The 14,402-nt window shown below is 59.1% G+C and overlaps 1 protein-coding gene and 1 long non-coding RNA gene across 14 annotated transcripts in view; one reads left to right on the plus strand and one right to left on the minus strand.

Annotated features, from left to right (window-relative positions):
- GALNT9 (polypeptide N-acetylgalactosaminyltransferase 9) overlaps positions 1–14,402 on the minus strand; it is a 122,788-nt gene that overhangs the window by 31,207 nt on the left and 77,179 nt on the right. Inside the window, exon 1 of one of the 12 annotated variants that reach the window (XM_045366282.2) lies at positions 1,508–2,242. The exons of 9 other annotated variants lie outside the window; for them this stretch is intronic. Coding sequence is in view for 1 of the 3 variants with exons in the window: in XM_074005946.1 (XP_073862047.1) it covers positions 14,168–14,173 (6 nt within the window). In the remaining 2 variants the exon portion in view is untranslated. Of the gene's footprint in view, positions 1–1,453; positions 2,243–11,890; positions 14,174–14,402 lie in introns of those variants that run through there. 2 more of the 12 variants (XM_065525104.1, XM_074005946.1) reach the window with 2 other exon arrangements.
- On the plus strand, positions 10,499–13,714 carry LOC141407991 (uncharacterized). Of its 2 annotated transcripts, none has more exons than XR_012419803.1 (2): positions 10,499–13,520; positions 13,626–13,714. It is a non-coding gene; the product is annotated as an uncharacterized lncRNA (long non-coding RNA). The 2 variants fall into 2 exon arrangements; XR_012419802.1 differs by having other exon boundaries at positions 10,499–13,485.

A 14,402-nucleotide genomic window follows, 5' to 3' on the forward strand; every position in this document is an offset into this window, starting at 1 on the left:
ACACTGTACACATACACCCCACACACATGCCCCATACACACTATAACCACACACCACACAACCCACACCCCACACTGTACATACACACCCATCCCCCCACATACCACACATACATACGCCCCATACACACCCCACAGCTTTTTTGGGGGGAGGAGGGAGGTGAATTTGGCAAATTGTATATAAATCCATGAAAATATGCGTTTCCTGAGTCAGTAATTTCGTTTCTAGAAATTCAGCCTGAGGAAATGGTTAGGGTGCGAGGAGAGACTCAGACACAGGAAGAATCGTTTCTGCGCCAGATGGAACAGAGGCACCAAAATGGCCCCCAAGCTCGTCAGCAGAACCCCTGGGCACCGGTGTGCAGCTGTGCATGGTGCCGTCCCCGAACGCGTGTGTGGGGAAGTGCACTGCGCAAAGGCCCGCGACCCGCTCCCCGGCCCAGCTCCCCAGCCCCGCTGGCCACAGCTCCCTCCAAAGCCTGTGCCTGTGAAAGCACCACCACGGGCCGCGTTACACCCGGGCACAATCCTGCACCACAGACAGCGTCTGACAGACGCAGACGGGCTCCAGTGAGGTGCACGTCTCGGCACGGATGGAGGCAGAATTGTGGGCGATTTTTATTGTGTTCTAGTTAACTTATATCCAGTGCTTTTCCATCTAAAACAGTTCTTCTAAAGAAAAATGGTATTTAAGGAATGTCTGCACGTGATGAAAATTAGCATTTATTGCACGCTTGCTGTATCCCAGGCACTGAGAACCCCACTGCGTTTAATCCTAAAAGAGCCCCAGGGGTGTAGTCTGTAGTTGTATTTTTATCCTTAGTGACAGATGGGGAAATGGAGGCTCGGGGCTCAGAGGCAGCCCTGCTGGTTAATGGGCAGAGGCAGGGTCCAAAGGCAATGTGGAGGGGTCTTCTGAAGACCCCTCGTGCTCAGCGGGGCTTCTCCACAGGGAGGTGCAAACGGACAGAGACCTCCCCGTCCCCACCTTGCTCCGAGCCTCAGCTTCCCCATCCGTCTCCTCCCTGCAGCCTGGAGGCCTGGTTGACCTGCTGAGGTTGAGCAGGGGCTGTGGGCAGGTGAAGGGCCCACCTTGTAGCCACAGCCGCCTCAGTGGTCTGCCGGGGAGGGGGGTGCCGGACTTGGTGAGGACGCCACATGCGGCCCCGGCGGGGGGATGGGAGCAGCCAACCACCTGTGGCTGGAACAAGCCTTGGAGAAAGCAGCTCTAGAGACAGGAACAGGCCTCAGGCTCTCTCCAGCTTCTCCCTCTGCCCCCCACTCACGCAGAAAGGAGACACCCCTGGCTCCCTCTGCCCCGGGCACTCCCTTTCCCTGAATGTGGGCCGCGGGGCAGCCGGGCAGCACCTCCTCACTCCCTCCCCAGAGGAAGGGCGACGCCTTTCTGCCTCTGGTGAGACAGGGCTTATTAACAGGACCTTGTGAGAACTCACCCCCTTGGAGAATCACAAAAGCCACCCCCAGGCCCCAGACGCCCTGATGCTCACACAGCCCCCCAGCGGGGTGAGGTCTCGAGGGTCCGGGGTCCAAGAGGCGCCTATCCGTGCGCCAGTGGAGGTTTTCTTGTAACACCCTGAGGAGCAGCAAGTCTGAACGTTTCAAGACAGAGACGCAAACGATTTCCAATTTCCGCTCTGCAGACGGCTTTCCTGGCCCGACTCTCACACTTGATTTCATCCTGACCTTTATTAAGCGTAATGGATGCGATGGACTCATTTGCCTCTAACTGGCTCTACCACTTTCCTCATTAGATGAGGAGCAGCTGGCGTTTCTACCGTTGCAGAAACGTAAATTAGCCCCAAGATGGGAGAATTCCTCCTCTAATTGCGCTGAATTGATCAGAGAGGCCGCTGGTGTGGATGGGTTAGACTCGGGTGCGCGGGAGCTGGGGCCAGAACACATGGCCACGTGGTCCTGGAGCAGACGCCTGTGCCAGTGCATGGGCTGGGGGCTGCCCTCCCCTGGGCATGTACCAGCCTCAGGGCCACAGAGCTTTGTCCTTGCTGATCCCTCTGCTGGAACACTGTTCCCTGCAGCTGCCTCTGCTTCTCCATCCTGGCTCACAGGTCGCCGCTCCGCGCACCGTTCCCTGGTCTTCTCCCCACTTAGGCCTCTCCCCGCAGGTGGAGCCCACGCCCCGGGTCCTCCCGGGTCACCTCGGGCAAGCCCCACGAGGCGCACGCTTTGTCTGCTTTGCTCTCCGTGGAACCCGAGCCCAGAGCAGCCTCCAGCACCTGAGCTCACTCAGAAGGAATCTGTTCAGCCAATGAATAACTCGCTTCCCTTTGACGCCCCACCCGTCCTGCCCTGGCGCGAGCACTACGGAGAGACTATCCTGATGACTCATCTGTTCATTCACTAACACCCCGACACCGGCCACACCCTGCTGCAGGCCCTGGGGCCACACTCGCAGGCACAGCACTGCAGCAAGTTCTGCTCTCACGAGCACACATGTCGGGACGGGGCTGGGAGAGAGGCTATCTAGGCCTCAGCGGGGCTGTCCCCACCCTTCTCGGGCCACACGGCCAGCATGGTTGGCAAGTTCTTAGCTGGGAAGCCACCAGCCTCTCCCCGAGTCCCAGGTGAGACGGAAATCACGGTCACCGGCATCTGTGAAGCACCAACTCGGTGCCAGGCACAGGGTTCAGGGCACCACAGGTGTTCACTGGTTTAATCCTAATAAAGGAATCCTTTCTCCGATGAGGAAGCCGAGGCTGGGAGAAGCCAGGAGCTTGCCCAAGGTCACCGTCCATCGGGGGTGGAGTCACAGGCTCTCGGCCCGATCTCAGCCACCTCCCTCTGCTGAACAAGCAAAGAACAGTGAAATAAAGAATGCACATTCCCGACCCTCTTGCCAGGCCGACCTGGGTCCCGGCGCCGCCCCCTCGAGCCTGGGCGGGCGTGTGGCTGCGTCCATCAACAGTCACCACCGGGTCATCCAAGGCGGGGCATGGAGGGCACCGTAACTCCAGCCTGGGCCACCAAAATTCACGTGCCGCCAGGAAGCCCAGCTGTGGAGAGGCTGCGCACAGCCACCTGCCCCAGCTGAACCCTCCGGAGGCCACGCGTCCCCTGCCGCCATGTGTGTGCGTGCACCTTGCTGGATGTCCGGCCGGCGAGCCTTGTGATGGGGGCCGCCGCACAGGACAGCAACTGCCCTTCCCGAGTTCCTGACCCCCAAGATTGTGAGCAAAATGAAACGGTCACATTAAGCCACTAAACTATGGGGTGATCTGCTATGAGGCAAAAGGAGCTGGGATACAAACGACTGCGGGGGGGCGGTGGTGGGTCCGTGGGCACCTGGCGTTCGCTGCTGGATCGATGGGCACAGAAAAGGCCCCATAACCCACGCGGGCTGGGGAGCCCTGTTAATCCGTCCACTGCCAAGGCCACGCCGCCTGGCCCTTGTGGCGGGGGAGCCCTCATGGAGTGGACGAGAAGGCTGCCCGGGTAGGACCCCTTCCCCACAGCCCTTAAATCAGAAGGGTGAGGCCCTGTCCTCCTGTAGCTGGGACACGGCATATTTTGGCAGGGAGGGGCTGGCTGATAGCCACACCGGGGGCTGAGGTATGTGTTAACGGGTTAACAATCCGGGTTAACGGGTTAACAATCCGGGTTAACGGATTGATTTGTTGGTGTTTCAGCCTCCTTTCAGCTCATTACAGGCAGACCACACCACAGGCCACTGCAGGGCTCCTAACCTCCATTCGGGACGTCTTTGCGAGCCTCTGCTGAGCCTCATGCTCTTCCGGGCACTGGGAAAATAGTGACAGAGGCTCACCCTAGTGCCACACACTCAATGGCGTGAGAGAGGAGACAGCGTGGAGCCCCTAGTGCCACACACTTGATGGCGTGAGAGAGGTGACAGCGTGGAGCCCCTAGTGCCACACACTCGATGGCGTGAGAGGGACAGCATGGAGCTGGCCTGCAAACTCCGAGTGTGTGGGGCAGAGGACAGAGCTGGAGGAGGAGTGAGGAGCCGGGTGTTGGGGGCGCTGTGCACGGTGTGGTCATTGGAGCCAAGACCCGGAGACTGGGAATCAGGCAGTTTCCAAAATGTGCCAAAGAACAAACCGTGTGGGGTAGAGCTAAGATTTGAACCCAGGGTCCTAGAGGAGAGGTGGATAGGAGGAGAGAGCAGAGGGAGAGAGTGTTGGGGGTGCCAGCTGCGGGAACTGGTGCTCAGAAGAGAAAGAGAAGCTGGGGCACAGCTCAGAGGTGGGGAAAGGTACCCCATCTGTTTCCAAACCCCTCAAAGTGCCCCGCCAGGGTGGTCAGTGTGGAGTCGGGGAAGGGGGAGACCCCGCCCTGCCACCCACCCCATGGCAGCCAGAGCCAGTCGCTCAGCCGGGGCCTGTGTCCCTGGCTGCCCCTCCGCCCCTGTGGCCCTGGCGGCCAGCTCCTAGGGACAGGGCGGGAGGGTCCTCTGGGCTGGAGTTCAACCCTCGGGACAGGGCGGGAGGTCCCCTGGGCTGGAGTTCAACCCTCGGGACAGGGCGGGAGGTCTCCTGGGCTGGAATTCAAGGTCAGATGGGCCTTTTGAATACAAGCAAATGCCAGCCTCCCTCCCCTAGGCATTGATCTCGTGAATAAATCAGCAATGACAGTCCCACAAATCTTCAGCCAGCTGCCTCCAAGCTCCAGCAGGACAGGCGGCTGGTGGGGAGCGGGTGGGGGCCACGGCCCTGGGGTGGGGGACGCGGTGGGCCTGGGTCAGGGCCAAGGGAGCCACATCCAGTGTGGGGGCTGTGGGCTCCAGGCCTGATGTCTCCGGAGGGGGCCTCGGAACCGAAGGGGAAGACAGCACAGCCTCTGCAGACTTCCCCGAGGCCCCGCGGCACCTGTCACCATGGCTGCCAGGCAGTCAGCTCTGCGAAATTATCACAGACGTGGGGGGACGGCGTCTCTCCCTCCCCCAGCCCTTTCCCCTCCCTTCCTTCCCACTTTCTTTCCTTTCTTCTATCTTTACCTTCAAGTTCCAAACTTGCACTTTGATTTCCTTCAAAAGAGTTCACCCCTATCTGTACCTAGTTAAAAGAATCAGCGAAAACCAAAGCCATCCTGAAGATCACCCGGCCTCGAAAGGTGCAAGGTTTCAGGGCATCAAGCCTGGCCTCTGCCAGCCACACCTCCTGGGGGTCTCCTGTGTCTGTCTTGCTGTGCCCCCAATTTCAAGTCAGTGGTGATCCCTGTGGTCTATCCTGGGCATGACCGTTTGCCCAGGGTTGATGCAGCCACAGCCTTTGTGGCATCAGGACAGGAAAGCCGTGTGGGCACTGGTCGTGTGGCCTCCCACAGCCTGGCTTCCTCTCGCAGGCCCCATGGCTGTTCTCCTCATCCCGTCTGGTAACCCGTGAGTCCTGGATCTCAGGGTGCTCCATGGGCCATGGGATTCCACCCAGGTCCTCTTCTCCACTGGATTCTCCTCCATCTCACCAGGAGCCCAGGGCGGCCCTGACCCCAGCATGGAGCGGCCAGGTCTCTCAGGACTGTGGCTGCTGAGGCTGTGCAGGCAGAGTGGGACCCAGGGCTGGTCGGCTGTGTCCTGACCCAGAGTCTGACTGCCTTCACATGGAGCTCCTGTATCCCCCATGTACCCTCGGCTGCCCCAGGCCCCCTGCTCACACCCGTCCACACCTGCTCACACCCGTCCACACCTGCTCACACCTGTCCACACCAGTTCACAACTGCTTGCACCTGCCTACACCTTCTGACACCTGCTTATGGCTGTTCACAGCTGCTCACACCTGCCCACACCTGTTTTCACCTGCACACAGCTGCCCACACCTGCTGACACCTGCATACAGCTGCCCACACCTACCTATGTTTGCTCACAACTGCATATACCTGCTCACACCACACACCCGCTCACACCTGCCCACAGCTGCCTCTGCAGGAGCTGCCCAGTATGGTGGGTGGTGGGTGGTGGGTGGTGGGTGGTGGGTGGTGGGTGGTGGGTGGGGTCCCCTCCCCTGTGCTCAGGCAAAGGAAATATCTACTCAGTTCGGGGCCACCTGTGCAGAGTTGGTGGGGCCTGACACAGCCTCACCACATGGCATGGAAGCAAGCCCAGGACAGCGCTTGACCCGAGCTGGGAGGCCTCTGCCAGGCCTGTGGTGGAGGTTGGGGGGTGGGACTCTACATCCGTGGCAAGTGACCCAAAACCTCTGCACGAGGGACTCCCACGCCAGGCCTGCTCATGCTGCCCTCCAGCTTCAGGGCCTCCACCGCTCCCCAGCGTGCAGCCCAGACCCACGCGCTCAGGAAACATCCGTGACCCCAGCAGACAGGGAGCCGGGCTGCGATGCTGGAGTGGGTGAGCCAAGGTCAGGTGGAGGTCGTGTGCGTTTCCCGTGGCTGCCGTCTGCCACGAATTCCACAACCCGGTGACTTGAAGGACAGTCATGATCTTACGGAAACCAGCCTGTCCAACACAAGGCTGAGGACGCGGGCAGGGGCTGCCCAGGACCCAGGAGAGAGGGGGCGTCATCCCACAGCCCACGAGGGACTCGGCCGGCTGCTGAGTCCCTTATGGCGGAGACCGAGGACAGCCCTTTGCAGGTAGCTCTGGGGTCCCTGGCGAGGGGGACAGAGCTGGATGGGGGGCTTCAGGAGGGGCCAGGCAGGAGGACGTGGAGACAGTGCACTTGTAACCCCGCTATGGCTTCCTGTCAGGGGGAGTGGAGGCCAGGGCAGGAGCCGCAGGGGCAACGGTGTCAAGGCCTCCTGGATGTCGCGCCACTGCTGGTGCTGGAGGGACCACGGTTGTGCAGGTGCCCAGGACAGACCAGAGGGCGGGGCCTCAGCACGGGGAGGGGCTGCCCTAGGGATGGGGGCTCCTGGCCTGGCTGACCTGCACCTGGGCCAGTGGAAGGCGGAGTTGGGCCGGCCTGAGTGTGAGTCTCATATCCATCTGCTGTGTGGCCCTGGGCAGGTCACTCAGCCTCTCTGGGCTTCAGCTCCTCCCCGAGGCTGTGGGAAGGGCCAGGAGAACGACAGCCCGATTCCTCCACCCCCTCATCTGCAGGCCGTCCGCGGGGGACGTGCTACCATTTACCTAACACACGTCTTCACGTCCACCCAGAGGGTAACTGCGTGAATTTTAACAGGAAACTCCTTATCACTGCCTTAGGAGTGGACCATTATCTCTTGCCAAAAATGAGAGAAAACTGTACAAATAAATACCATAAAATACACACCGCAGTTACAGTGGTTGGATACCACAGTCTGAGACTGTGCAGCGTTAGAGGCGCTCTAGAACCCGGCCTAAAATTTCCTCTTGAAATAATCAGAAAGCTTAGAAGAGAACGGGGGTACTTTTCAGGATGAGGGAGAATTTTTTATCTTCATGTGGGGGTGCGGGCTACACTGCATTGACGTCTGTCAGACCCCAGGAGCTATGTGGGGGTGGGGGACAGGCAGAGAGAGAGACAGAGACACAGAGAGACAGAGACAGAGAGAGTCAGACAGAGAGGCAGAGAGAGAGACAGACTGAAAGACTGACAGAGATCGAGACAAAGAGACAGAAAAAGAGACAGAGACACAGACACAGAGATACAGAGACAAAGAGACATAGAGAGAGACTGAGACAGAGACAAAAAGACTGGGGGAGACAGAGAGACAGACACAGAGAATAAGACAGAGACTGAGACGCAGAGACAGAGACACAAAGAAAAACAGAGACAAAGAGAGACAGTGACACAGAGAGACAGGAAGACCACAGAGAGAGGGAGACACAGAGAGAAGAATCCTTCTCTTGTGAGGGGCCTGGCCTCACGCAGCCGCCTGCCCGGGAGCTGCCCTGCTGCTGCGAGGCCGTCTGGTGTCTGTGGGGAGAGGAGTGATCAGAGGTTCGGAGAGGCTCCCCCACCCGGGCCGGCCGCTCTAAAAGCAGGAAGATCCACAGTCCTTGGGCAGTTTACAGAACCTCTCCCCTTGGGGCCCATCAGGATGTGTGGTCTTAAATCATTGCCGTTTAATATTCAACAGATGCGCCACTGAGAACAAGTGTATTTAGGGGAGGTTGCTTGAGAGGAACCCCTCCCTAAACGGCGGGGTTGAGTGGGGTGGTCGCCCTACGGGACAGGGATGTGGAATACGGCCAAGCTGGGCGCCGCCGTCAGCCTGGGGGTCACCGTGCCCCTCCCTGCAGCCCTGGCCCAGCCCTTGCCTCTGGCCTGCAGGCTCCAGGGCTGCAGGGAGACCCCACTGTACACGCCATGCTGGCCGAGTGGCTGGTGAAAGGGACCCTTTGGCTTCCAGCCTCCGCTCGTTCAGCGCAGACATGGCCTCAGAACCAGCCCTCAGAACGGGGCAAGTATAGCTGTGCCCATCTTGGACCCTGGACGACGCTCACTCCAGTCATTGGCAGTGCTGCTGCCGGCCTGGCGTGGCCCTGGGGCTCGGCTGTGGACTCTGTGCATGGCCTTGGGCTCGGCTGCGTTCTGTGGGCCTCGGACCTGCTCCCCTTCACTCTCTGCTGTGTTTTTCTTTCTCTTTTATTCTGTTTATAATTTACCTTATCTTGCTGGAACCCTTCTGTGTCCTGGCAAGTTCCCAGAACCTGATCACCAGCAGAAGTGGAATGTGCAGTATGATCTATACATATTTACACACACACCACACACCCTTCCCGGGGCCGTCCATGCCCACAGTGGCCTCAGTGTCCCGTCCTCCCCACCCTCCGGAGCTCTCTCTTGTGGAGGCCTCGACTCCTTTGCTGTTCTACCTGCAACGCTCTCCAGCTCCCAGGGGAGAATTCCCACTCGTCTTCTGATGCCAGAGCTCCCGTCCCCCCAGGGCTGGTGCGCACCTGTCTCCCGTCCGCCTGGGGCTCAGCTGCAGGTCCTGGGGCCACAAGGTCTCCCCACCCTTTGTCTCCATCAGCCCCTAGGCACCTGCACGGCGACGTCCTGGGTGGGCAGCGCCTCCCCTCATGCCAACTTCTCCTTCAACAGACCAGAGGGCCTCAGGTGGGGGCCCCACCTCGCAGACCTGAAGGTAGGGCGTCCACTCTTTGGGGAAACAGAGTTGGGTTCATAGGGGCAGCTCTGGTGTTGTTGGTCCTTCCCAGACGCCGCGTGTCCCCTTGCCTGGCTCCCACGAGGCCCCGGTTCTATTTCTATTTCTCCCGCCTCCGTCATCCCCTCAAATGGCTTCTGCACAGCCCCCACTCTGCCCCTCAGGCTTTAACCCTAACTGTGAGCCCCACCTGGCTGTCCCAGGGCCCCTGACCTCCACGTGTCCATCGCGGCTCTCCCCCACGCACCACCACGCACCACCAAGCACCAGCCAGCATTCCGTCCCTATGAAGGCCCTGCCCACCAGGGGACTGGGACTCGGCCACCGTCGCAGCCCACCCATCAATCACCCGTCAATGACCGGCCAATCACCCATCAATCACCCATCAATCACCCATCAATCACCGGCCAATCACCCGTCAATCACCGTCCCTTGCCAGCTTTGCATCCTAAATATTTATTGGAAGAGTCCCGTGTCCGCCACATCCCACAAGAAAGAAAGTTCACCCCACTGGGCTCAACGGGAAAGATGTTAATGAAGGGAAGCTTTAAGGATGTGTGGTCAGGGTCATGGGGACAGACGGGGGCAGTGCAACCTCAGGGGCGGCAATGTGCAGTTCTCGACACTAGCAGTGTGTGGCCTCGGGGGCCGGCCACTCGGACCACAGTGCAGCTTCCAACAGCCTGAGGGGCCTCCACAGGCCAAGCGCACAAGTTGGGAGCAGGGAAGGAGCTGGGGGACTGGAAAGCGGCAGTCAGCATCTGAGGGTCCGGCAGGGCTGGGGCTGGACAGCGGGGCGTGGTGATGGGTCTGGATGAGGGGAGTGGAGATGGGGCTGGACGGGGGATGTGGAGATGAGGCTGGAGGGGGGGTGTGGTGATGGGGACAGGTGAGTTGCCCGTCCCTCGCAGGGAGAACCGGGTTCTGGTTCTCAGCCTGTCTCCCACCGTATAGCAACCTCTGACTGCCAGACAGAACACCAAGGTGAAAACTGCCACGTCCCCAGGACGGGGGAGAGGTGGGGGGAGAGGCAGGGGGAGAGGTCGGGGAGAGGTGGGGGGAGAGGTGGGGGGAGAGGTGGGGGCAGAGGTCGGGGAGAGGTGGGGGGAGGTTGGGGGAGAGGTTGGGGGAGAGGTCGGGGAGGTCAGGAGGTCAGCTGGGGGAAGAGCAAACGCCCGGCGTGGCCACAGCTGTGCCTTGTCAGAGGATGAAGGTGGAAAGAACCAGTGGTGACACAGGCTGCCCCGCCCCTCAGAGGAGTCAGGCTGTCAGAAAGGCCCCTATGCTGGCCAGGCGCAGTGGCTCACACCTGGAATCCCAGCACTGTGGGAGGCCAAGGTGGGTGGATCACCTGAGCTCAGGAGTTCGAGACCAGCCTGACCGACATGGTGAAACCTCATCTCTACTAAAAGTACAAAAATTAGCCGGGTGTGGTGGCGGGCGCCTGTAGTCCCAGCTACTCAGGAGGCTGAGGCAGGAGAATCACTTGAACTCGGGAGGTGGAGGTTGCAGTGAGCCGAGATCGCGCCACTGCACTCCAGCCTGGGTGACAGGGCGAGACTCTGTCTCAAAATATAAAAAAAGAAAAAAAGAAAGGCCCCTGTGTCATGGAGACTGGAGGGAAGCTCTCCAACGGCTGCAGCCGGGGTCCCCGACCCTCGCCCGCCACACGGGTTCACTGTCGTCCCGGCTTTGCTCTGAGCCTGGGATGTGCCCGTGACCCAGCCTCCTGGCCTCTCACTGCAGCTGTTTGGCCCACGGAGCCAATTTGTTTGGAGGGGGAGATGGGGGCATTTCTCCCCTGGGCCCCTCCTGTATAGGTCAGTTGTCTTCTGCTGACAGTGGCTCTGTCACAGGACCACATCTGCTGGGTGCCCTCCACCCCAGGGCTCCCGTCCTCCCTCACTCTCCAGCCTCGATGGTGGCTGTGCGCTGCCCGTCCCCGGCACCCTCCTCAGGCTGTCCTCCTCAGTCTCTGCAGTGCGCTCTGTCCCTCTGAGGGCCTCGGCTTTCTTAGGCCCCTGACCCGTTGGCTGGCCTCCTGCCCTGCAGGGTGAGCATCGGGGGAGATGGTGAGAGAAGCCGACACCCACGTGGGTGTGTTCAATCCACAGCTGAGGTCTGGTGTTTAACGATCACAACAGTTAAGGGAAGTCAGAATATTAAAGAGCCTGCCAGATTAACTTCCAGCTTCCATTAAAAAAATGTGTAATTGAGGATTGATTCTAGATGTGCAATTTAAAATCAGACAGGATGACAGGATTAAAGGCACCTACAAACAGTCCTGACGTGCTTCACAGAATTCCAGATCTGGTCTCAATTCAATTTACTAAACTAGAATTTTTAAAGCACTTGGTCGGGGGGATTTCTGGTATGAAATCAGGTATTCAAAATGATTAAAATAAACATTACATTTTTGAGTGCCGTTTTTAACAGGCTCCAGGGACTTTAATTAACTAAAGTCACAAAAGCAGTAAATTGCTGTTTCACGGTATTATTATTTTATTTTATTATACATTTTTTGAGATGGAGTCTCACTCTGTCACCCAGACTGGAGTGCAGTGGCGCAATCTCAGCTCACTGCAATTTCCACCTCCCGGGTTCAAGCGATTCTCCTGCCTCAGCCTCCTAAGTAGCTGGGATTACAGGCATGCACCACCACCACTGGTTAATTTTTGTATTTTTAGAACAGATAGGGTTTTACCATATTGGTCAGGGTGGTCTCGAACTTCTGACCTCGTGATGCGCCTGCCTCGGGCTCCCACAGTGCTGGGATTACAGGTGGGAGCCACGGTGCCCGGCCTCACGGTATTATTTAATCTGCCCAACCTGAGTCAAACAATCGTAGCCACGGGGAAAGAGGCCGTTTTATTGATTGAATTTTTTTCCATGATAATACAATCTTTAAGGTGAACGGCAAGCTTACAGCACATAGGTTTTGAAAGGTGCAACTTAATAAACTATATATAAATTTTTAAAACTTGCCTTAAATCTTTTCTGTGAATAGAAGCCCCATGGGCAAAACACAAAGGAAACCAAACGAACCTCCAAAATAAAAATCCCATAACCTCCAAAATAAAAAACAAAGAAGCAGAAGGCTGGCCGAGCTCAAGCCTCACACGACATAGTCCCTGGAGGTGCGGCCTGGCCTGAGGGCCGTTACGTCTCCGTTCGCTGCAGGAGCCGCCTCTGCCACCGCGGTGCCAAAAGCAGATGCTGCTCGGGGATTCCTGGGCCAGGAGTCCTGCTCCGGGGACATTCCCAGCTCAGCCTCCTCAGACGCGATTTTCTCTTCTGTGAAGTGGGAACGTGAGTGGGGCCCATCTGCCCAGGGGCGTGGGGAGGATTAGCCGGGGTCCGGAAGGAAAGGCACTCGGGTGGGGCCTGGCACATCGTCCACACCCGCTGTTGGGTGACACGGATGCCGGTTAGTTCACACCGTGGCAGGTGCTGTGGGACCATGGTTTATGTGCCTTGTGACTCTCCTGCCCTCCGTGGGGCAGGCTGCGGCCCCATTTACACCGACGGAAACCTCAGGCAGAGGCAGAGCAGTGGGAGGGCTGCGCCCTGTGGGAGGCCCTCTGTTCCCCTGGGCCCCCCACCCACCCACCCAGGGTGGGAGCTGCTTGCTGAGGGCGGGTCCGAAATGGATGCGTCTGGATGAGCTGCTGCCGCCTAACGAGCTGTCTGGACCATGGGGCCGGACGCATCTGCCGCTCCTGTTAGGAGCACGGATTCTGTGGGTCACACGCTTGGAAAGGCCAGAGCGGGGACGACGTCTTGCCTGTGGCGTCTGCGCTTCTGCTGGGAAGACTTGGAGGCTGGGGCCAGAATCCCCTGGAAGCTCCTTCGTGTCCTTCTGGCTGTCGGCTGTGACCTTGGCGAGGGCGGGGCAGAACCCCTGGTCCCGGCTCTACCTGGCTGATGGGCTTCCTCACAGGAGGGCATCCGGGAGCACGAGGCGGAGGCTGTGTGTGGATTACGGCCCAGCCTCGAGAGTCACTCGGCACGGAGCCAGCTGAGCCCTACAGTGGACGGTCGCTCAGGCCGGCCCAGACTCACGGCGGAGGTGCCAGGCACTGTCTCTGCAGTCAGGGTGCACGGACGAGGAGCGTGCGGGCCATGCAGTGGGACAGCCTGCGGGTCGGGTGTGTCTGGTGGCCGCCTGGGAAGGCCCCGTCCACACAGTGTGTGCGTGGCGCAGTGACGTGGTCAGACTCGAGGCTGCCGCGTCTCTCCTGGGTCAGGCACCAGATGGACCCAGGCACTGGTTGGTGTTCAGGGACCTGGTGTGAGCCGGGAGTCACAAACACCAGGTGAAGCGCCTGCACTGAAGCGCCGCAGAGACGGTGCCACCGCCATTTTTCACTGTGTCTTCTTCCCGCTGTTGGCGTTAGGAACCCCCAAGTGCTTGTAACTGAATGTGCCTGCGTCCACGTTACACGTCCCTTCTCCACATCTGAATGTGCCACGTTACAGGTCCCTTCTTCACATCTGAATGTGCCACGTTACAGGTCCCTTCTCCACATCTGAATGTGCCACGTTACAGGTCCCTTCTTCACATCTGAATGTGCCACGTTACAGGTCCCTTCTCCACATCTGAATGTGCCACGTTACAGGTCCCTTCTCCACATCTGAATGTACCTGAGTCCATGTTACAGGTCCCTTCTCCACATGTCCCATGTGACCGCACGTTTTCCGGGCTGGACCCACAGGCTAGAGTATTTGGTGACAGCCTCTGTGGCCTTCAAGGCCGCTCCTGTGAGCCGTGGTCAGGTGGTCCTATCTGGTTGGTTGCACCACGTCTCACAGGCTTCTGTGTCTCCCGGGACTGGACCCAGCACCCTGGGCCCCCAGATCTCCAGCCTGGAGGGGCCCGGAGGCTGTCATGGCACCCACTGTCCTCCAGGACTCTCGGGAGACCCTGGGGATTAGCGGTGAACAGCCAGGAAAGGCCTCCGTGCTCGGGCGTCCCCAGGCATGGGCCTGGGAAACCCGAGTGCACAGGGCAAGTCCTCTGTCGTGGCTCCACTCTCGGGTCCCCAGAGCCACTGAGCCAAGCCCCCTGCTTCCCCTGGGCGGGACGCTGCTTCCTCGGGCTTCCCACTTCTTCAGGAAGTTCAGCTTCAGGACTGCAGGGTGGAAACAGAATCGGCGTCTCCTCCTTCATCCCCGGGTCCCTCCAGAGGCTCCAATGCTCCCTACTCAGATCCTAACTCATCACAACCACACAGCAACACACAGCACATCCCTATTAGGAAGAAACTGTGCCCTAAAAAAATATGCTGGAGGCTGAACCCCCGACACTCAGAATGTCGTCTTATTTGGAAATAGGGTCTCTGCCGTGATAACTAGTTAAAA

This window comes from Macaca fascicularis, chromosome 11 (genome assembly GCF_037993035.2).
Source record: "Macaca fascicularis isolate 582-1 chromosome 11, T2T-MFA8v1.1".
NCBI lineage: Eukaryota > Metazoa > Chordata > Mammalia > Primates > Cercopithecidae > Macaca > Macaca fascicularis.